General features: G+C 45.2%; 1 protein-coding gene across 1 annotated transcript in view; it reads right to left on the bottom strand.

The window, feature by feature from the left end:
* SPIRE2 (spire type actin nucleation factor 2) overlaps positions 1 to 23,807 on the bottom strand; it is an 84,305-nt gene that overhangs the window by 32,256 nt on the left and 28,242 nt on the right. Inside the window, exons 3-4 of the mRNA XM_073605964.1 lie at positions 20,346 to 20,374; positions 13,717 to 13,731 (exon numbers count right to left, since the gene is read on the bottom strand). Of these exons, the coding sequence (XP_073462065.1) occupies positions 13,717 to 13,731; positions 20,346 to 20,374 (44 nt within the window). The remainder of the gene's footprint in view (positions 1 to 13,716; positions 13,732 to 20,345; positions 20,375 to 23,807) is intronic.

The following is a 23,807-nucleotide window of genomic DNA, read 5'->3' as shown; positions in this document are numbered from 1 at the left end:
GGACGCCGGGGATGCTCTGCAAGCACAGCAGCCATGGCAGCCTGCATTGACAAGCCAGACAAATGCCCATCTGGAGAGATGCAGGGGATGCCATGTTTGCAATAGCCAGGTGGGTAAATGCTGCATGGCCGGATATAGGAGGGTGCTCGAGAGGGCTGCACCCACCAGATTTCCTTGGCACTCTCCCAAAGCCCCTTGCCTACAATGCCCCCCTCTGCCTCCCTACACAGCCCACATGTGGTCAGAGGACAGTCAAAAGGTTGGACACCCCCCGATGTATACAAATGCTGTATCTGCTGACTGTTACAAATCAGGTACTCCCCAATGCCGGGGGTCCAGCACTGTCTTCACATAGCCGCTTCTTTACAACAATGCCAGTCCCTAGTGCTGCCATCTTGAATACGAGTGTATTCCTGGAACCCCAGCTTCTTCTCCACTGACCATGCCCAAAATCTTTGTGCATGGTCCCGCCCCCTCTTGGAAATGTGGTGCATCTCAGGAAGGGGCGGGGGAAGGGATGTCATCCTTGCATAGGTATTGATAATTACCTATTTTCAGCCCCCCCTCGATCAGTCCCGTAATCCAACTCCCCTTTATCAGCCAGCGGTAGCTGCAGGGGAGAGGAAGGAGCGCCAACAATGTATGGGCCAAAGGAGCCAATCCCAGGCTTTACTAGCTGTTGTCGGAGCTCTCCCTCCTCTCCCCTGCAGCTGCCTCTGGCAGACACAGAGGAGATCACATGACTGGAGGAGGCTAAAAATAGGTATATACATCTTTCTTACACAGGTTAGTCAGCATAGGGGTTAGGGGGAGGAATTGAAAGGGTTACGTTTGGATCACATTTTGTCTGATTCCTGATGAAATTTGTTCCATGGGTGGTCTTGTCGTGCCCCCCCAGCTCCACAAATATTGATATTTCAATCAATTTTTGGTGAGGGGGCCAGATGGATAATCCTCAGCTGGAGAGACCCTGCATCCAATCAGATGAAGGCACTGTTCAGGTATTCTGACAGCTATGTATATGGGTTGCCAGAATACAAAAGCCGGCACTGCATCTTAAAGCGGAACTCCACGGCATCTGAGTACCGCAAACTAAAAACACTATTTAATTCATTTTTAATATTCAAAGCAAACTCCCCCACCCATCCATCCATGTCTTCATCCAACCATGTCTCCATCCATCCATCCATCCATCCACCCATCCATCCATCCATGTCTTCATCCAACCATGTCTCCATTTATCCATCCAACCATGTCTCCATCCATCCTTGTCTCCATCCATCCATCCATCCATCCATCCATCCATCCATCCATGTCTTCATCCAACTATGTCTCCATCCATCCATCCAACCATGTCTCCATCCATCCATGTCTCCATCCATCCATCCATGTCTCCATCCATCCATATCTTCATCCAACCATGTCTCCATCCATCCATCCATGTCTCCATCCATCCATCCATCCATGTCTCCATCCATCCATATCTTCATCCAACCATGTCTCCATCCATCCATGTCTCCATCCATCCATCCATCCATCCATCCATCCATGTCTTCATCCATCCAACCATGTCTCCACCCATCCATCCAACCATATCTTCATCCAACCATGTCTCCATCCATCCATCCATGTCTCCATCCGTCCATCCATGTCTCCATCCATGTCTCCATCCATCCAACCATGTCTCCATCCATCCATGTCTTCATCCATCCAACCATGTCTCCACCCATCCATCCATCCAACATTATCTTCATCCAACCATGTCTCCATCCATCCATCCATGTCTCCATCCATCCAACCATGTCTCCATCCATCCATCCATGTCTTCATCCATCCATGTCTCCATCCATCCATCCATGTCTCCATCCATCCATGTCTTCATCCATCCAACCATGTCTCCACCCATCCATCCAACCATATCTTCATCCGACCATGTCTCCATCCGTCCATCCATGTCTCCATCCATCCATATCTTCATCCAACCATGTCTCCATCCATCCATGTCTCCATCCATCCATCCATGTCTCCATCCATCCTACCATGTCTCCATCCATCCATGTCTCCATCCATCCAACCATGTCTCCATCCATCCATCCATGTCTCCATCCATCCATCCATCTATCTATCCATCCATCCATCTATCCATCCATGTCTCCATCCATCTATCCATGTCTCTATCCATCTATCCATGTATCCATCCATCCAAGTCTCCATGTATCCATCTATATCTCCATCCATCCATGTCTCAATGCTTTTTATTGCTGAGAAATCACTTTGAAAAAGACCTCCCTAGCATTTCTGGCTGCGGCCATCTTGAGTAAGGGCAGATGATTAATGTAGCATTTACTTCCTGGAATCCATCTGCCCTTAACTCAGGCATGCGGGCATGAGGGTGTGCTTAGCTGAGCAAGCTCCTCCCCTCCTGAAGACTCCTGGGATGTATGACATCATTGTGGCCTAGGCCAGAAACCAGGAAGTAACTGAAGAAAAGTAAAAAAAAGTGTAAAACAAATAAATATAATATACTTTCCTATCTATTTACTAATCCTAGCAGCTTAAGTATTACAAATAGTCCATGTTGATTGAGAGAGTGAAAATTCCACTGTGCACGGCCAGCTGTAGACAAAGACAGATCTAGATATCCAATAGATGGACCCCCAAAACGTAAAATTTCTCTTCATCACCCCCTGTAGCCAAAACAGATTTCACTTGGTTTTATTTAATGTTGTAGAATGAAACTTGCCAGATTCGCCATAATATTCATCGGAGAAGACAGCAAGTGCAAGGGAGATATTCTACATTGGATGGGGTTCCATATCCAGCCCACTCGCCGGAGCTTATAAAGTGCGGTCCAGTTTGCTTCAATGGGAAGAAATTCCTCCTGATCCCCAAAAGCAATTGGCTTCTCCCTGACCACCATTCTATGAAGCCAAGGACTGGGAAAAGTGTCTCCGGCTTCAGCCAGGATGTGGTGGGAAATGTCAAGAAGCCGGAACATCCCAGATCAGTAATCCCAGCACACAGCCCTGTATATCAGCATTTGTTGAATCAACATCATCCAGCAAATGTTGACATAAGTTTTATGCTTTATGACCCGGGAAGTAATACACACATTATATAAGTCACCACACCGGGGCTCCTGGTACAGATTAGATGAAAGCATTGTTGGCCGGCAGTGGCTTGGGTGTGAACGCGGGTAATGAACCGTAGATAAGGTAACAAGACGCTCCAACACCTCTGCTGACTATTGCCCTGAGCGTCCCACACAACGCCACCTCAATGACAACAATCTCGTGTCTCAACTTGTCAAAAGTCAAAAGTAATTTTCATACCATTGAGATGATATTAGATCAGGAGGCACTTACCTAACAAAAACTAGAGAATAGAATAGAAAGTCAGTCTAGTAGTAATTAGTCCCATTTAACTGGACTTGTTCTGCAATGCTGAAGAGGTTTCGCAGGTTCTCCAAGCCACTTCTTCAGTTCTACACTTCAGAAGAAGTCAAATTCAATGAGACTTACTACTAGATATACCACGACCTGGATAAATGGGAACTTTGCGTACTTTCTCCAGGTCATTACTTCATAGTTTTGAGGCCAATGGATCCGTTTGGCATCCAGACAATGAGCATTAAAGAGGACACCAATGGCTGCCTTTATGTCTCTGCAGGTTCCCATTCATCCAGGTCATGGTGACTCTAGTAGTAGTTAGTCCCATTCACCTGGACTTGTTCTGCAATGCTGAAGATGTTTCGTAGGTTCCCCAAGCCACTTCTTCAGTTCTGCAATTCAACATTACAGACAAAGTCCGGTTCAATGTGACTATTACTAGATATACCATGACCTGGATAAATGGGAACATTGCATGTTTTCCCAGGTCATTACTTCATAGTATTAAAGCCAATGGAAATACAGACAAAGAGAGACAGCAATGGCTGCCTTTGTGTCTTTGAAGGTTCTCATTTATCCAGGTCATGGTGTATCTAGTAGTAGTTAGTCACATTCAACTGGACTGGCAAGGTTTAGAGCAGGGGTCTCTCCAAACGTTCTAAAACAAAGGGCCAGTTTATTGTCCTTCAGACTTTAGGGGGGGGCAGACGGTGGCCAGCAGCAGTGGAAATTTTCATGGCATTAGTGAGAGTAAACATCACCACATTTGGAATTAGGGAGAGGAACTATTGCCCCATCGTTGGTATCAGTGGGAGGAATAGTGTCCCATCCTTGGTGTCATGTCAGGGCTGGGCTGAGCCCTTCCTTCTCTGAGCTGGCCACTCAGCTGTTGGATAATTGGTCAACATCACAGAGACGCTCTCCTGCATTCCTGTTAAAAGACTTGCTTGGCTGACATCCTTTCTGGCTCCGGATCCTGCTTGCTGTTTTACTACACTCATCTCCGGCTCCCTGACGTTTGGCTTGTCTGACTATCCATTCCGTTCCCTGAACTCTGGCTATGTTTTGACTACGTTTGTTCTATTTACTTTTATTATTAAACAAGTGTGATATAACTGTACTTCTGTCTTGGTCTGTTTTCATGGTTTCTGACATATCAGTGGGAGGAATAGTGCCCCATCGTTGGTATCATTGGGAGGAATAGTGCCCCATTGTTTGTATCATTGGGAGGAATAGTGCCCCATTGTTGGTATCAGTGAGAGGAATAGTGCCCCATAGTTGGTATCATTGGGAGGAATAAAGCCCCATCGTCGGTGTCATTGGGAGGAACAGCGCCCCATTGTTGATGTTAACGGGAGAAATGGTGCCCCATTGTTGATGTCAGTTGGCAGAGTAGTGCCTCCTATCAGTGGGAGAATAGTGCCGCAAGGGCCAGATAAAGGCAAGTAAAAGGCCACATCCGGCCCCCGGGCCGCAGCTTGGAGACCTCTGGTTTAATGGTCATAAATGGTTTTAAATAAAGTTTGCAATACTCACTGTTAATCTGCAGTCCCGCAACAGCGGATCTCCAGCTCTGAAGTGTTAAGTTGGGGGGGGGGTACCTCCAGCAACAGTCTCCTCCCAGCACTGGAATTATTTACAGTGCAGATAACAACCAAAAGGGCGGCGACAAGACCCGTCAGAGATTGGGAAGTAGAGGGTCTTCGGCAGTCCTCACAGCCAGAACTACCAAGGAGGGAGATATGGTTACAAATTTCCTATGGCGGGGGGGGGGGGGGGCACTGTTTTTTTTTTTAACCTGGTTAGCTGGGCTTTAATGTATAAGAATTGGGATTATATCATCTGATAATAAAATTACTTTCATTGATGCTGATGTCACTTTTTCCTGCTGAGTGTCTGAAATGTAATCTGCAATCTTGGTGCAAGGAAATGACATTGTGTGGAAGGAATCGTTCGCACTCATCCCATCCGATAACCATGAAGGTCCAGCACCTGCATCGGCTCTGGAATTAGCACACACAGCTCTGCTACAAGGGACGTGTCGCCATCCTGTCTGCGATGTTATGGCTGCCGATCCATTAGAACGCACACAGCACTCACATCCCATATACATTATTACTGATACATTCCTCCAGGGAAAAGAAGAGAAACCCAGCAAAAAATAGAAGCGAGAATCCGACGAATTCTGCCAGAAAGTTCCGGCCACAGACTGCAGACTGATTTTCACGAAGCTTCCACCTGCAGGTGACAAAGAGCTAACAATCATCATTGTATACTACGAGTATACGTCTAGGTGTAGCAGGCAATCCTTATATTGCTCTTATCAGGGGGGTCACACTCCATTTCCTCGAGGGCCGCATTGGCATTATAGTGGCCCTCAAAGGGCCGATTGTATCTGTAAGACGATTTAAATTTAAAATTTTTTTCCCGATAGAATCATTGCAGGAACTCAACCACGCCCCTCCCAGCCGAACCGCATTGAATGGAGGGCAAATTGAACTCAATGAGGAAAATTAATTAAAAAGTATAAATTTTATGAATACATAAAAACAACGCAGTTGCATTGAAAAAGACTCATACAGCACAGTCCTTAAAGGTACAGCATGATGATGTGGTTCCCAACATGTTTCGCCCTAAAATGGGGCTTCCTCAGGGAACACTGGCTAAATGAATATCACAGTCTTCCCAAAATATATTGAAAATGATAATGGTTCAGGGGGTCAAGCAGACACCAAAAAACCAAACAACGGACTGCAGGCAATCATAAGAGGCATGAAAGGACCAGAGAGTCTGGTTTGCAAAAAAAAAAAAAGAACACGAGGACAAGAAACTCCTATTTGGGGACACTCAGCACATGATCTGAGGTCCTGTAGGGAGTGTGTGTCTCTCCTCATGGTTTCCAAAAGCAGAGTTCAGGGGTGTGCTATGTGCAGAGTGCAGCTTCAGGGGTGCCCTATGCACAGCATGCAGAGTTCAGGGGTGCGCTGTGTACTGGGCTTTCTCATGAAAGAGGTCCAAACAGTTAATTGGCTGCTGGATCACTTTCATAAGCAGCGGAAGGGGTCGTTTCCCCCCCCTCCCTGTCGATTGCCGGCGTTTTTACCTGGAATGCCCCAGAAACGATCCGACGGTTCACACAGCTGGTCTCAAAGGCTATCAGATCATCTCAGATCGTCTCTATGGTTTTGGAGGACCAGAGCAATGTCATGACCTCTCTTTCAGTCTAGGGTGGAAGTAAACTATATATATATATATATATATATATATATATATATATATATATATATATATATATATATATATATATATATATATTTATTTATTTTTTGATCTTTTGCTTTTAAAGGTAGAGAAGAGATGAGGGGTCTTATAGACCCCAGATCTCTCCATAAAGAGGACCTGTCATCCCTTATTTCTATTACAAGAGATGTTTTTATTCCTTGTAATAGAAATAAATGTGATAAAAAAAATAAAAAAAATAAAGAGACAGTGTAAAAATAAAAAAATAAAATAAATAATTAAAAAAATATATACATTTAAAGCACTCCCATCCCCCCCATGCTCGCGTGCAGCAGCGAACGCATATGTAAAAACTATTCGCACCACACAGGTGAGGTATCAGCGTGAACATTAGAGCAAGAGCAATAATTCTAGCTCTAGACTTCCTCTGTAACTCTAAACTGGTAACCTGTAAAAAATTTGGATTTGTTGCCTATGAAGATTTTTCTCCATCGTAGTTTGCCGTCATTCCATGAGTGTGCGCAATTTTAACCCCTTGGCACCGGCCGCACGCAAATATGTGGCCTCTCCGCACCTGGTGCTCGGAGCCGAGGGGCGGCATAGTTGCATAGATTGCTGCCCAAACAGCTGTGCCGTGATGCACACACTGCGCGCCCCCCACCCTGACACAGTTACCGGTGCCTTAACCGAAAGCTCCCGATCGCTGCTTGCAATCGGGTGTTTTCGGATCACGTGACCACCATGATAGCCAATCACTATTAAGTCCCACCCCGTGGCATCATCATAAACCTCTTAAAGGGCCGGGAGGCGCCGGCATTAAAAGGTTAAAGCGGAGTTCCGCCTAGGAAAAAAAATAAAATAAAAGTCAGGAGCTACAAATACTAGAGCTGCTGACTTTTAATATAAGGACCCTTTCCTGTCCTGGGAGCCCGCGATGTCGGCACCCAAAGCTGACCTGTCCCTCGGCTCCGGGTGCAGGCGGCATCACAGCCTGTTTCCTACTGCGCATGCGTGAGTCGCGCTGCACATTCTGAATGGTCCCTGCTGTCTTCTGGGACCTGTGCGTTTCCCAGAAGACAGCTGGGGGAGGGGGGGGGAGGGTCTGGATATTACGTAGTGCAGCGATTTTTTTTTCCCGAGAAAAGGGAGCAGATATCTGGATTTGACAAGTATCTGCTCTCCTCTTTTCCCCTGAAAGGTGCCAAATGTGGCACCGGGGGGGGGGGGGGGTGGGGGGGAGTCCGATCTGCTGAAGTTCCATTTCTGGGTGGAACTCCACTTTAAAGCCTAACATGTTACATATCTATTTACTCGGCGTAACATCATCATTTATGTTTTACCAAAAGAATTGGGCTATATATTGGGTATTTTTGCATTAAAAGTGTATTTTTTCCAAAACAATTAAAAAAAATAAGCACTTGAAAAAAACACTGTGTGACATGACATTTTGGAAAGATCACCATTTTATTCTCTAGGGTCTCTGCTAAAAATATATATATAATGTTTAGGGGTTCGAAGTAATTTTGTAGCAAAAAAAAAAAAAAAACAGATTTAAACTTGTAAAGCGGAGGGTGCCAGAAAGGGAGCGGTCTGGTCTGCGAGTAGCTTTGTAGATGTGTGCAGAGCCATTATCTCACTCCTTGGAGATCAGAAGTCCATTGTGGCCGCCGGTGTTTCATCATCACATTAATCCGTGTTTTATATTCTGGAGTTGTAAACATTCCCGTAGAGAAGGACTCCGATGTGACGCTTGTCTCTGTATCTCCATTCAAACATGTCTTGTATAAAGGTCTCCATCCAACACAAATAATGTCACCAGACACACAAACAGCCGCCGTGTTTACAGCAACAACAGCGCACAGGTCGCCCACTCCTGACTTCCATAACCAGTCCCAGGACCTGAAGGTCGGTCCCTGACAATATCCTCATTAAAGCAGAACCCCAACCACAACTTCTTCGTTAGTATAGAGTAAACGTTCCTAGTTTGGATAGATTAGAGCGAGGGGCTGGACCCTCTTCTTCTAATCCCTAAAAAGTCACCTGGCTCCTCTTATCTCTCCAGTAATGTCCGTTCTGCAGCATGGCTCCTCCGCTTTCTAGTCTCGCAGGACACACAGGCAGGAGGGGGAGCCATTGGCTCCTGCTGCTGTCAGTCAAATCCTTTAAGAAGAGAGCTGAGGGTGTGTCCGAGCCATGCTGTGTGTGCCTATGGATACACACAGCCCAGGCTCAGGAGTGTGTCCACATGGGTGCTCCCTTCAACACATGGCTTGCTTTGGGGTTACCCGCAGGAAGAAGGAGTGGACAGGGCCAGCGGGGGGGGCCCAACAAATAGGAGGGAATGGGCCATCGTTACACAGAGCAGGTAAAAAGAATATCTTTTTTATTTTTATGTAAACAATTGTCTTTGCTGTCTTCCTCCTCCTGGGAGGTGGTGTGTGCCAGAAAAGCCATGGCATGTACGGTCCTCCTCCTCCCGGGAGATGGTATGTGCCAGAAAAGCCATGGCATGTACGGTCCCCCTCCTCCCGGGAGGTGGTATGTGCCAGAAAAGCCATGGCATGTATGGTCCTCCTCCTCCCGGGAGGTGGTATGTGCCAGAAAAGCCATGGCATGTACGGTCCTCCTCCCGGGAGGTGGTGTGTGCCAGCAAAGCCATGGCATGTACGGTCCTCCTCCCGGGAGGTGGTGTGTGCCAGCAAAGCCATGGCAGGTATGATCCTCCTCCTCCCGGGAGATGGTATGTGCCAGCAAAGCCATGGCATGTATGGTCCTCCTCCTCCCGGGAGGTGGTGTGTGCCAGCAAAGCCATGGCAGGTATGATTCTCCTCCTCCCGGGAGATGGTATGTGCCAGAAAAGCCATGGCATGTATGGTCCTCCTCCTCCTCCCGGGAGGTGGTATGTGCCAGCAAAGCCATGGCATGTATGGTCCCCCTCCTCCCGGGAGGTGGTACGTGCCAGCAAAGCCATGGCATGTATGGTCCTCCTCCTCCCGGGAGATGGTATGTGCCAGCAAAGCCATGGCATGTACGGTCCCCCTCCTCCCGGGAGGTGGTACGTGCCAGCAAAGCCATGGCATGTATGGTCCTCCTCCTCCCGGGAGATGGTAAGTGCTAGCAAAGCCATGGCATGTATGGTCCTCCTCCTCCTCCCGGGAGGTGGTATGTGCCAGCAAAGCCATGGCATGTACGGTCCTCCTCCTCCCGGGAGATGGTATGTGCCAGAAAAGCCATGGCATGTTTGGTCCTCCTGGGGGCTCAGCACCTGAACTATGACCATGGGGGAAATTGTGAAATGATATGAACATTATGGAGTGCGGCTCCTTGGGCTTCCAGGAAGTGTTGAATGATGATTGGGTGTCTGAAGATATATTAGGTGACCCTTTTACTTTGCCCTGCATGGGGTCACTTTATTGTCCCCAACATCCCGATGATCTCATTGCGGCCCTGCAGCTGACGGCTTATTCAGAACCGATGCAAAAATCCTATCCGAGTCGCTTTGTTTATACGGCTGGGAGCAGAATTGGCATCTTATCAGAAAAAGCCTTTCACATAATAGACAAACCATTAGACTGCGACATGTAATTATACCCTTCATAGACCTCCCACAGCCGCCGCACAAACGTGACGAGTCTGAGAAAATAAACACAACTAAAGAAGAACAATCACATCTTAGTACATAGAGAAACAACCTCATAATAAACCACAAACCTTCCATAGGAATACTTCTTAAAGGGGAACTGCACTCTCTCAATTAACATGAACTCCGTGTAATCCTGATGCTGCTACCTTTAGTAAATAGATAGGAACTTGAAGACTCGGCCTTTTCCAGGACTATTAGTAAAAATATGTATTTGTTGCTACAAAATTGCTTAGAAACCCAAACATTATATATATATATATATATATATATATATATATATATATATATATATATATATATATATATATATATATATATATATATGATAGATATATTTTAGTAGAGACCCTGGAGAATAAAATGGCAATCGTTCCAATATTTTATGTCACACTGTATTTGCGCAGCGTTTTTTTTCAAACGCTTTTTTTTAAAAAAAGTACAGTTTAATGGATTGTAATGCAAAAAAAAAACAAAACTATATATACCCCAATTTTTTTGTAAAAATATAAAAGATGGTGTTACGCCGAGTAAATAGATACCTAACATATCGCACGCTCGTGGAATGATGACACTTTAGAAATGTTTACAGGTTATCAGTTTAGAGTTAAGTTTACACCATTTGCATGTGAATTACGTATGCGTTTGCTTCTGCGTGCAAGCACAGAGGGATGCTTTCATTTTTTTGTTTCTCATTTATTTTATTTTTACACTGTCCCTTTAGTTTTTTTTAATCATTTTAATTCCTATTACAAGAAATGTAAACATCCCCTGTAATATGCCCCGTACACACGGTCGGACTTTGTTCGGACATTCCGACAACAAAATCCTAAAATTTTTTCCGACGGATGTTGGCTCAAACTTGTCTTGCATACACACGGTCACACAAAGTTGTCAGAAAATCCGATCGTTCTAAAGGCGGTGACGTAAAACGCGTACGTCGGGACTATAAACGGGGCAGTAGCCAATAGCTTTCATCTCTTTATTTATTCTGAGCATGCGTGGCACTTTGTCCGTCGGATTTGTGTACACACGATCGGAATTTCCGACAACGGATTTTGTTGTCGGAAAATTTTATCTCCTGCTCTCCAACTTTGTGTGTCGGAAAATCCGATGGAAAATGTCCGATGGAGCCCACACACGGTCGGAATTTCCGACAACACGCTCCGATCGGACATTTTCCATCGGAAAATCCGACCGTGTGTACGGGGCAATAGAAATAAGAGATGACAGGTCCTCTTTATGGAGATCTCATGTAATAGAAATAAGAGATGACAGGTCCTCTTTATGGAGATCTCATGTAATAGAAATAAGAGATGACAGGTCCTCTTTATGGAGAGATCATGTAATAGAAATAAGAGATGACAGGTCCTCTTTATGGAGATCTCATGTAATAAAATAAGAGATGACAGGTCCTCTTTATGGAGATCTCATGTAATAGAAATAAGAGATGACAGGTCCTCTTTATGGAGATCATGTAATAGAAATACGAGATGACAGGTCCTCTTTATGGAGATCTCATGTAATAGAAAAAGGAGATGACAGGTCCTCTTTATGGAGATCTCATGTAATAGAAATAAGAGATGACAGGTCCTCTTTATGGAGATCTCATGTAATAGAAATAAGAGATGACAGGTCCTCTTTATGGAGATCTCATATAATAGAAATAAGAGATGACAGGTCCTCTTTATGGAGAGATCTCATGTAATAGAAATAAGAGATGACAGGTCCTCTTTATGGAGATCTCATGTAATAGAAATAAGAGATGACAGGTCCTCTTTATGGAGATCTCATGTAATAGAAATAAGAGATGACAGGTCCTCTTTATGGAGAGATCTCATGTAATAGAAATAAGAGATGACAGGTCCTCTTTATGGAGATCTCATGTAATAGAAATAAGAGATGACAGGTCCTCTTTATGGAGATGTCATGTAATAGAAATAAGAGATGACAGGTCCTCTTTATGGAGAGATCTCATGTAATAGAAATAAGAGATGACAGGTCCTCTTTATGGGGAGATCTCATGTAATAGAAATAAGAGATGACAGGTCCTCTTTATGGAGAGATCTCATGTAATAGAAATAAGAGATGACAGGTCCTCTTTATGGAGATCTCATGTAATAGAAATAAGAGATGACAGGTCCTCTTTATGGAGAGATCTCATGTAATAGAAATAAGAGATGACAGGTCCTCTTTATGGAGAGATCTCATGTAATAGAAATAAGAGATGACAGGTTCTCTTTATGGAGATCTCATGTAATAGAAATAAGAGATGACAGGTCCTCTTTATGGAGATCTCATGTAATAGAAATAAGAGATGACAGGTCCTCTTTATGGAGATCTCATGTAATAGAAATAAGAGATGACAGGTCCTCTTTATAGGAGATCTCATGTAATAGAAATAAGAGATGACAGGTCCTCTTCATGGACCCCAAATTTCTCCTCTACCTTTGAAAGCAAAAGATCAACAAAAAGAAAATTAGATCTTTTTTGCTTTAAAATAAAAAATTGATTCGGCCCTAGACCAGAAGTCTAGGAGGTGTGTTACTGGCCAGATCACCAGGTGAAAACCGAGACTAAAAAAAGAAAAGGAATGCAGCCACCACCTCTAATGATTGGGAAGCTGTGATTTACGACATTTTTGGTTTTGGGTTTATTATCGCTTTATTGACAATGCAACAATCTGTCTGCAAGAAAAATGGGAGCGTGTTGCTGCTGAGCATTTTTGTTAAGGTTGGGCGAGTTGCAGACGTTCTTTTCAATGAGGTCACAGAATCGTTTTTTATAATAATTATAATTATTTTTTTAAAATCTTAGTTAAAGTGGTTGTAATCCTCAGACATGAAATATGAACAAAGCACATCCCTCTATAGTGTGTACTTATCTCAGTCCAGGGCACTAAGTGTCATTTCTGTCTGCTGCCTCTTTCCTCTGATATCTGCAGGAGACTTGTCTGACAAGAGAAGAATGGTGACAGGGGAGGGAGCTCCAGCACACAGCCTGAGATTGACAGGCTCAGCACTCTTCCTGTGTGCTGTGTGTAGGTGAGGGGCGTCACTTCTCTTCCATTCGCTCTCACTAAGCTCTGCAGAGTGTAACTTAAGCTATCTACCCCCTTTTTCTGAAAGCTCAGACCGGCTGTATAAATTATGAACTTTGAACAGATGTTGATAAGAGAAGACTGCAGATAAACCGGTACAACTTATGTAGGAGGATTTGTATCACCTGAGATCAGTCACTTCCCTTGGTATATGGAGGGTTTACAGACACTTTAACCCCTTGATCCCCACGTAACACAGATGTGCGGCCTCATTGGACTGGGATTTTTTCCGTGGTGCCACATATATGCCTATCTGTATTTGTGCCAGGAGCGTGCCACACAGTACACTCCCAGCACAGGGACCGGGGTCTCACCCAGAGCGTACTAATGATCGGGACCCGGAATACCTGATTCTGCGTCACCTGATTACTGTGGTAGCTTCTGATTGGACACTGTGAAGCCCGCCCCCGTGTTTCTCTCTTTGTGAATGGCCAGGAAAGATACATTGTATCTCTCTCTCTTTCCCTGCTAAGAGGAAAAAAACTGTATGCGTAAAAAAATATATAATAATAAAAAATAAAGAAAAAATACCTAGATCAGGGTTTGATGTAGGTCAGTGCCAGGGTTAGTGTTTGGGTCAAGTAAGGATCAAGTAAGGGTCAAAGGTCAGGGTCAGGGTCAGTATATTTGGGCTTTTTTTAGGATTTTTTTCTTTTTTATTATTATCAGTGTCGGTGTGTTTTGGGTAGGACAAAAAAAAAAAGCAAAATGCACACTATTAATTCTGGGCTGTACTCCGGGTACAAACATCAACTAACATCCACATATGTGGTATCTCCGCGATCATCAGGAGCGGGAGGATTCTTTTTGGGTTGTTCGTTGGTGGAAGGTTGTGGTAGTAACAAGAAATACACAGCTACATTTAAAATAATTTTTTTTTCACTATTTCACACCAGTTTTCATTTGAAAAAAAAAAAAGGAAGTAATCAAATTACCATTTACACCAAATGAAAGTCCTGAAATGTCCTGAAAAAACACAATATAATCCACCTGGATGTGATGATCTGTACGGTTTTACTAACACGTGTCAAAGTTGCAAAATGTTGCTTAGGCCTTAACATTTGTTTTACACTTACACACGAAGGGGTTAAAATTCAATGAAAATATATCCAATTTTCTGATTGGAGGAAGTCCATGTAACCAGAAAAGATAAATCCTTCTAAATACAATGTAATGGAATCTGGATATAAAAAGCTAAATTTAGACTTGTGTTTGTTTCCTCCTTCATGACACGGATTCCTCTGATTGGACAGGGCTGTGTATTGTGTGATCACGTCTGATAATCTTTAATGACACGCGAGTAACACTAATCACGGGAAAAGATTATAATGATCTCATCAGATAGTGATGGAAGGCGGATCATTAATTAATTGTGCAATAAGGAGCTCTATTACCGTCCATATCTCATCACTCCTCTAAGGCAAAGTTCAGGTGACACCCTGACATTTACACTCATAACTCCACGAGAACGCCCATCCATTCACTTCTGTATTTCTACAAAAGTCAATAAGTCTTTTTTGCAATCCAGCCAATGTATTATACTGAGTTTCAACACAGCAGCTGAAAGGAGAAATCAGGCTTGCTGTAGGAATGATTTTATGTTGATTTACAGGAGGGGGAAGCACTCTATGGATGGAAAGGTCCACCTCCTCCATTCATAGATTGCTTTTCATTGTGGGATGCTATGGTACAGCTTCCATGAATGGAGGAGGGGAGGCAGAAAGGGCGGACCTAGTTGGCAGGTCCAGCCAATCGAATTATCCCCCGCAGCTTCAGAAGGTTAGAGCTGTGGGGAGTATGGGGGTGGCAGAGGACTTTGGATTTCAGAGACCAAGAGAGCGGTCATCAGCACAAGGGACTTTTTTCATTGAATGTAAGTCCCGTCCCTTGTGCTGATTTTTTTTAGATTGTAAGCTCTTAGGAGAAGGGTCCTCTGATTCCTCCTGTATTGAATTGTATTGTAATTGCACTTTCTGCCCGTTATGTTGTAAAGCGCTGTGCAAACTGTTGGCACTATATAAATCCTGTATAATAATAATATATAAATCCTGTATAATAATAATAATAATATATAATAATAATAATAATAATAATAATAATAATATATAAATCCTGTATAATAATAATAATAATTAAATCCTGTATAATAATAATAATAGTAATAACTAAACTCCAGCTAGTATATAACATGTTGCCCAAAGAGCAGTCAGGAATAGTCTGTAAACCAAACTAAAAATGTAATAAATAAATATATAAATATTGAAAGACGAATGCGGATTGGCTGCTGGGGAAAGCGGAATGTTCCGCGTTGCTCCTTCATTAGGAAATCATTGTAATGATGTTGTATTTAATGAAAGAATAACAACATGTGATGTCTGTGATGTACTCAGCAGCCGTCAGACAGGTTATGGTGGATCATGAAATGATAAAACAATTAAAGTTCCTGAAGTACAATGATCTGAGATTGGAGATTGTGGTATAAACACGGCACATGCCGGGACAGGAGAGCACGTTATATCTACACATTCCGGTGGTGGGAATGACGCGGCTCCATTGGCACCTCCACATATAATTCCAGACATTTCCCTCATCCACAGACATGTGTACAACTAATGTAACCATACACGGCACATGGATCTAATGTAATCATACACGGCACATGGATCTAATGTAATCATACACGGCACATGGATCTAATGTAACCATACACGGCACATGGATCTAATGTAACCATACACGGCACATGGATCTAATGTAATCATACACGGCACATGGATCTAATGTAACCATACACGGCACATGGATCTAATGTAATCATACACGGCACATGGATCTAATGTAACCATACACGGCACATGGATCTAATGTAACCATACACGGCACATGGATCTAATGTAACCATACACGGCACATGGATCTAATGTAACCATACACGGCACATGGATGCATTGTAACCATACACGGCACATGGATTCAAAACTTATACCGCCATTTTAATGAAGTCTCCCACAGAAGAACCATGTTTTTTTTCTGAGATTGCTGCTCTGCTGGCTGTCATTCCGGTCCAATGGCTTTAAAACTGTTAGGCTTAATTCACACTGTGGTGATCTGCTGCGGTGAGTTAAGATGTGCTTCATGTGCACAATGTCCTTTGTTCATTTTGGTAATTTGAAGATGAATCGCACCACAATGCACTAATATGTGTATGGTACTATGAGTTCCCCCGACACAGCAGCATGACCTTCATCAGCAGCATGACCTCCATCAGCAGCATGATCTCCATCAGCAGCAAGACATCCATCAGCAGCATGACATTCATCAGCACCATGATCTCCATCAGCAGCATGACCTCCATCAGCAGCATGACATTCATTAGCAGCATGACCTCCATCAGCAGCATGATCTCCATCAGCAGCATGACATTCATTAGCAGCATGACCTCCATCAGCAGCATAACCTCCATCAGCAGCAAGACCTCCACCAGCAGCAAGACCTCCATCAGCAGCATGATCTCCATCAGCAGCATGACATTCATCAGCAGCATGACCTCCATCAGCAGCATGACCTCCATCAGCAGCAAGACCTCCATCAGCAGCATGATCTCCATCAGCAGCATGACATTCATCAGCACCATGATCTCCATCAGCAGCATGACCTCCATCAGCAGCATGACATTCATCAGCACCATGATCTCCATCAGCAGCATGACCTCCATCAGCAGCATGACATTCATTAGCAGCATGACCTCCATCAGCAGCATGATCTCCATCAGCAGCCTGACATTCATTAGCAGCATGATCTCCATCAGCAGCATGACCTCCATCAGCAGCAAGACCTCCATCAGCAGCATGATCTCCATCAGCAGCATGACATTCATCAGCAGCATGACCTCCATCAGCAGCAAGACCTCCATCAGCAGCATGATCTCCATCAGCAGCATGACATTCATCAGCACCATGATCTCCATCAGCAGCATGACCTCCATCAGCAGCATGACATTCATCAGCACCATGATCTCCATCAGCAGCATGACCTCCATCAGCAGCATGACATTCACCAGCACCATGATCTCCATCAGCAGCATGACCTCCATCAGCAGCATGACATTCATTAGCAGCATGACCTCCATCAGCAGCATGATCTCCATCAGCAGCATGACATTCATTAGCAGCATGACCTCCATCAGCAGCATGACCTCCATCAGCAGCAAGACCTCCATCAGCAGCAAGACCTCCATCAGCAGCATGATCTCCATCAGCAGCATGACATTCATCAGCAGCATGACCTCCATCAGCAGCATGACCTCCATCAGCAGCAAGACCTCCATCAGCAGCATGATCTCCATCAGCAGCAAGACCTCCATCAGCAGCATGATCTCCATCAGCAGCATGACCTCCATCAGCAGCATGACATTCATCAGCAGCATGACCTCCATCAGCAGCATGACCTCCATCAGCAGCATGACATTCATCAGCAGCATGACATCCATCAGCAGCATGACCTCCATCAGCAGCATGATCTCCATCAGTAGCATGAGCTCCATCAGCAGCAAGACATCCATCAGCAGCATGACCTCCATCAGCAGCATTATCTCCATCAGTAGCATGAGCTCCATCAGCAGCAAGACCTCCATCAGCAGCATTACCTCCATCAGCAGCATGACCTCCATCAGCAGCAAGACCTCCATCAGCAGAATGACCTCCATCAGCAGCAAGACCTCCATCAGCAGCATGACATCCATCAGCAGCATGACCTCCATCAGCAGCATGACATTCATCAGCAGCAAGACCTCCATCAGCAGCATGACATTCATCAGCAGCAAGACCTCCATCAGCAGCATGACCTCCATCAGCAGCATGATCTCCATCAGTAGCATGAGCTCCATCAGCAGCAAGACATCCATCAGCAGTATGACCTCCATCATCAGCATTATCTCCATCAGTAGCATGAGCTCCATCAGCAGCAAGACCTCCATCAGCAGCATTACCTCCATCAGCAGCAAGACCTCCATCAGCAGCATTACCTCCATCAGCAGCATGACCTCCATCAGCAGCAAGACCTCCATCAGCAGCATGACCTCCATCAGCAGCAAGACCTCCATCAGCAGAATGACCTCCATCAGCAGCAAGACCTCCATCAGCAGCATGACATCCATCAGCAGCATGACATTCATCAGCAGCAAGACCTCCATCAGCAGCATGACATTCATCAGCAGCATGACCTCCATCAGCAGCATGACATTCATCAGCAGCAAGACCTCCATCAGCAGCATGACATCCATCAGCAGCATGACCTCCATCAGCAGCATGACATTCATCAGCAGCATGACCTCCATCAGCAGCATGACCTCCATCAGCAGCATGACATTCATCAGCACCATGATCTCCATCAGCAGCATGACCTCCATCAGCAGCATGACCTCCATCAGCAGCATGACCTCCATCAGCAGCATGACATTCATCAGCAGCATGATCTCCATCAGCAGCATGATCTCCATCAGCAGCATGACATCCATCAGCAGCATGACCTCCATCAGCAGCAAGACCTTCATCAGCAGCATGACCTCCATCAGCAGCATGACCTCCATCAGCAGCATGACCTCCATCAGCAGCCTGACCTTGTAGGCCAGCCATCAGCACCATGCCATATATCTCTCTATCGGAACGCCATAAAAACTAAAGTGAGAAAACAAAGTTTCTGGCTTGGCAGTGTAATTACATCACAGTGCATGCAGCTATGTAGGTTAGTGGGGAATGACTTTAAAACTCTTCTACTGCATTACGAGAATGTGGAAAATATTATTGTCCGTAGACTGGGAACAGTATTAAACCGATTTAATTTTTTGAATCCCCCGGGACCCCAGGTGGATTATGACGCACATTTGCACATTATGACAGACTTCCCCCTCAAACCAAGCCCTCCAGCGCTGAGCTGTCACTGTGCCCCCCGCCTCCCGGGTGCTTTCTTCTGGGTTCCTTCTCTTTGGCTGCTTGAATGGCCGGGCTGTGATGACATCACTTCCACCTATGTGCATGGGAGTCATATCACCATGGCACAGATTGGGTGCTATAAATGTACGCTGTGCTGCGCATGCGCGGCTTAGGCCGGTTTCTCTGCATCCAATTCGCATAGCAGGAGAATGTGACTGGCTCCCTATGGAGCCGGTTCACATATCTCCATTGCGGCTGCGGAACGCACTGCACAGAAACGCTGTGCGTCTTTGGCGCCGTTTTAGGGTCAAATTCAGACATAGAATCGGCCCTGAAACGGGGAACGTGCGATCCGCAGTGGGTTACAGTGTGAACCCGGCCTTAGTGTACATGACAGCTGACAGGCAGGGGGAAGCATTTCTGACAGAAGAAGCCAATAGCCTGTCAGCAACTTTTAAAAATTAAATGAATACAACTATCTGTTCTTTTTTTTATTTTATTGCAGCCAAAGTCCACATCTGTGTGACCTCCAATAAAGTTTTATTTCAGTGACTAGTAGAGAGGTAAGTGCCGGGCGCCTCTCACCTGCAGGTATACTGTAAGTGTGATGAGGAATGTGACAGCGCCGGGCCGCCCAGTCCTTTGTGTACAATGCAGGGCTGGGCAGTCGTTTGTGTACAGCACAGTTGCTCGTGACTCAATGACGCAGCCCGGGGCATCTCAGCAATGTTGGTGACAAGACAACAGAGCCGTTCCCAGTCCGGCTGCCTTTGTCAATGGAGTGTCTGACAGTCCTTAGTGCCGCACTGAGCTCCATGTGGCCAGTATTCATTGTCAGTACAATGCAATATTCATAGAGGCTGCAGAACTCTCAATGATTTGGATGAAAGATGATGAAATGAGAATCATTCCCTTCTGTAATCCTTCAGAGGGAAATCTTAGTCTTTGTGAAGGTCGCCTATCAGGAAAAGTGTTGGGCCCAATCAATGACTTCTTTACTGAAATGTATTAGACGCATGTACAGGGCTGTTTTTTCCGCTGGGCACGCTGGGCAGTTGCCCGGGGGCCCCACTTGCTTGGAGGGCCCCATCCAGGGCCGATCCTCAGCGCTGCAATCTGCTGCTTAAGTTGACTGACTGCACTGGTTGCTCACTTGCTAGAATCGCCGGCCGCCCGGCGTCTAGCTAGCAACCAGTGACGTCAATCAGAGGCCGTCCCAGCATTCATAGCGCACTGCGGCCGCCCCATCGGCTAGTGAACAAGCTCCGCCCACCTCTGCCATGTTCTTCAGACAGCGTGGAGAGGGAGCGGAGCAAAAAGACGGCCCTTGATAGCTGGCGCTGCCTTGCTCTGCTGTGAGTGATACACTGTACTGCACCAGGCCGGCGGCCTCAAGTAAGTCTAACACTTAAGTAAGTTCAGGTTGTGCATCAAACACAGCCGCTCTCTGTGCCCATCAAAAGCTGCCACTATGCCCATCAAACACAGCCACTGTGCCCATCAAAGCTGCCACTGTGCCCAAACACAGCCACCGTCTGTGCCCCTCAAAAGCTGCCACTATGCCCATCAAACACAGCCACTGTGCCCATCAAAGTTGCCACTGTGCCCATCAAACACAGCCACTGTGCCCATTAAAGCTGCCACTGTGCCCATCAAACACAGCCACTGTGCCCCCCAAAAGCAGCCACTGTGCCCATCAAACACAGCCACTGTGCCCATCAATGCTGCCACTTTGCCCATCAAAAGCTACCACTGTGCCCATTAAATGCAGCCACTGTGCCCATTAAACGCAGCCACTGTGCCCATCAAACGCAACCACCGTGCCCATCAAATGCAGCCACTGTGCCCATCAAACACTGCCACTGTGCCCATCAAATGCTGCCACTGTGCCCATCAAAGCTGCCACTGTGACCATCAAACAGCCACTGTGCCCATCAAAGCTGCCACTGTGCACTGTGCCCATCAAAAGCTGCCACTATGCCCATCAAACGCAGCCACTGTGCCCAATCAATGCAGCCACTGTGCCCATCAAACGCAGCTACTGTGCCCATCAAAGGCAGCCACTGTGCCCATCAAAAGCTGCCACTGTGCCCATCAAAAGCTGCCACTTTGCCCATCAAACACAGCCACTGTGCCCATCAAACACAGCCACTATGCTTATCAAAGCTGCCACTGTGCCCATCAAAAGCTGCCACTGTGCCAATTAAACGCTGACACTGTGCCCATCAAAAGCTGCTACTGTGCCCATCAAACTCGTGTTATATTGTCCAAACGTTGTGTTAATGTTTAAACATTGATTTTGTTGGAAGTACCAATAAATATAGCCTTATTGATAATTTGCATTTTTATTCTCGTGCGTGATACTGTAGACAGGGCCCCAGTGTACTGTATTGCCCGGGGGCCTATAATGCTCTTAAGATGGCCCTGCGCATGCATGATGTGCACTGAGCACGTGCCACTTAAACAGCGTTGGGGTTGATTTACTAAAGACAGTGCACTCTGCAATTACTCCAGAGCTTAGTAAGAGAGGGGAAGCTCTGCTGACTTCAGTCATCCAATCAGGTGCAAGAAAACATAATGTTTTTTTTTTTTCTTAGATGTGATTGGGTATTCTTTCCAAAGTATATATAAAGGAATAGGGTTGCGTCTAAAACTAACGAACAAATTCCTCACAACATATAGAATCCGTGGTGAATAGGCTACACATAACAATGAACCAGGTATACTGAATGATCAATGTCCATAGATTATTCAGAAAACAGTATTCCTCCATGGGTGACATATGACATCATATCCACCATAAATTTGAAGGTGCAAAATAGTCTGTAAGACCCCTTTCACGCTGAAGACCGCCCCGCGCCAGCGGTAAAGTGCCGCTCATTTTAGCGGGCGCTTTACTGGTGCTGTGCAGGCAGTAGTGGGGCACTTTTAACCCCAAAGAAAGGGTTAATAAGGGGTTAAAAGTGACCGAAAAGCAATGCCGCCGAGGCGCTTTGCAGGCGTTTCAGCAGCACTGCCCATTTTCCGAGTTTCCAAGTCTATCTAGCTTTGAACACCATTGGTTCATATGTATATATATATTTTTCGTTACATTGTATACTTCATGGTTACTCTGTAGGTATAGTACCAACTCATATACATATATTCTTATTTTAGCTGACATATACAATGGACTTGGATACATGCTATGGGGGACACACACTTTATCACTCCGTTTTTGTCATTTTTTTTATCTACACATTTTAGTTAATTATTTATTTATTTTAATTTTTTTATGTTGTCCTCTAGATTCTAATCCCATTCCATTATTGAACCAGATACATACTTATATCATATATTACTTTTCTTCTATGCTGTAATGACAGCATTTATTGATACACATGCATTTATGTTTCAGTTGACATTATTAATGGATACTGGGAGATCTTTGGTGACACATTCCCCCATCCCGGCCATGTCTGCCCCCTGTTTGTGCTCTGCTGGGTTGGTTTTTCCTCTGCCTCCCCAGCCCCCGAACCGGACGCCCATTACTGGTGCCTCTGGGTAGTCAGCATTTGGTAGTCTGGACTCATGTATGTTTCACTTTTTACTCATAGTTACAACATTGTTTAGCGCTGAATTTTTTTTATTTTATCCCTAGTTGTTTGTCACAACGTATGCTGCTGCTTATTTACTTTTGTTTTGCATAGAGCACAGTGTTCTTTACCTATTTCCTTATGATTAATTTTGTTTATGTTTGCATGACAATTTTAATAAATTTTGAGACTGCATTTACTCTGTCATTTGTTAACAGCATTCACCTCATTTAAAGTCCCGGACCGATTTCCTGAATTTTGCCCCATGGGTTTCAATGGCAGGGGCAGTGGAGAAGGGGTGTATACAGCGCTCCCACACCGCCCAAAAGATGCTGCTTGCAGGACTTTTTTCCCGTCCCGCAAGCGAACTGCCCCGCTGTGAAAGCATTTGGGCTCTCACACTTGAGAGGCGCTTTTTTTAGCGCTAAAATGCCTGAAGAACGCCTTCCGTGTGAAAGTGGCCCAAGGGTAAATCCTCCAGGTGATGTATCAGATCACACTGACAAAGTGAGTATCCACCACCACATAAATTCCACGCTTACCAGCTTGTACAAGCTGAATCGCTTGTGGCGAATACCTAGCCAGCGCCTTTTCCTCACCGAATGTCGAAGAGATAGAAATCAGACCGGATAGACTTTCACTGAGCAAAGGAAATGGGATAAGCATGCTGGGTAAAGGATCATCACCCGGACACCGAGATTAGGGATCCGAAAAGAGAGAGACTCGCCATAATGTAAAACCAAACTAATAATGTATAAAATGCATTGAACTTACATCAAACTGGATGTTATAAAGCAGATTTAAAGAAGCAGGCAGCGGGTAGCTCTGTGCTGCTCTGCTGCCTGCACTCCTCTCTCCCACCAGCAATCACTTCCTGATCACGAGGGAGAGAGAAGAAGAGACAGAGCAGCCATTCTGTACCAGAGAGCCGTG

The sequence above is a fragment of the Aquarana catesbeiana genome, linkage group LG11, assembly GCF_042186555.1.
Source record: "Aquarana catesbeiana isolate 2022-GZ linkage group LG11, ASM4218655v1, whole genome shotgun sequence".
NCBI lineage: Eukaryota > Metazoa > Chordata > Amphibia > Anura > Ranidae > Aquarana > Aquarana catesbeiana.
Note: the sequence above shows the minus strand (reverse complement) of the source record. Positions and strands in the feature narration are given on the sequence as shown.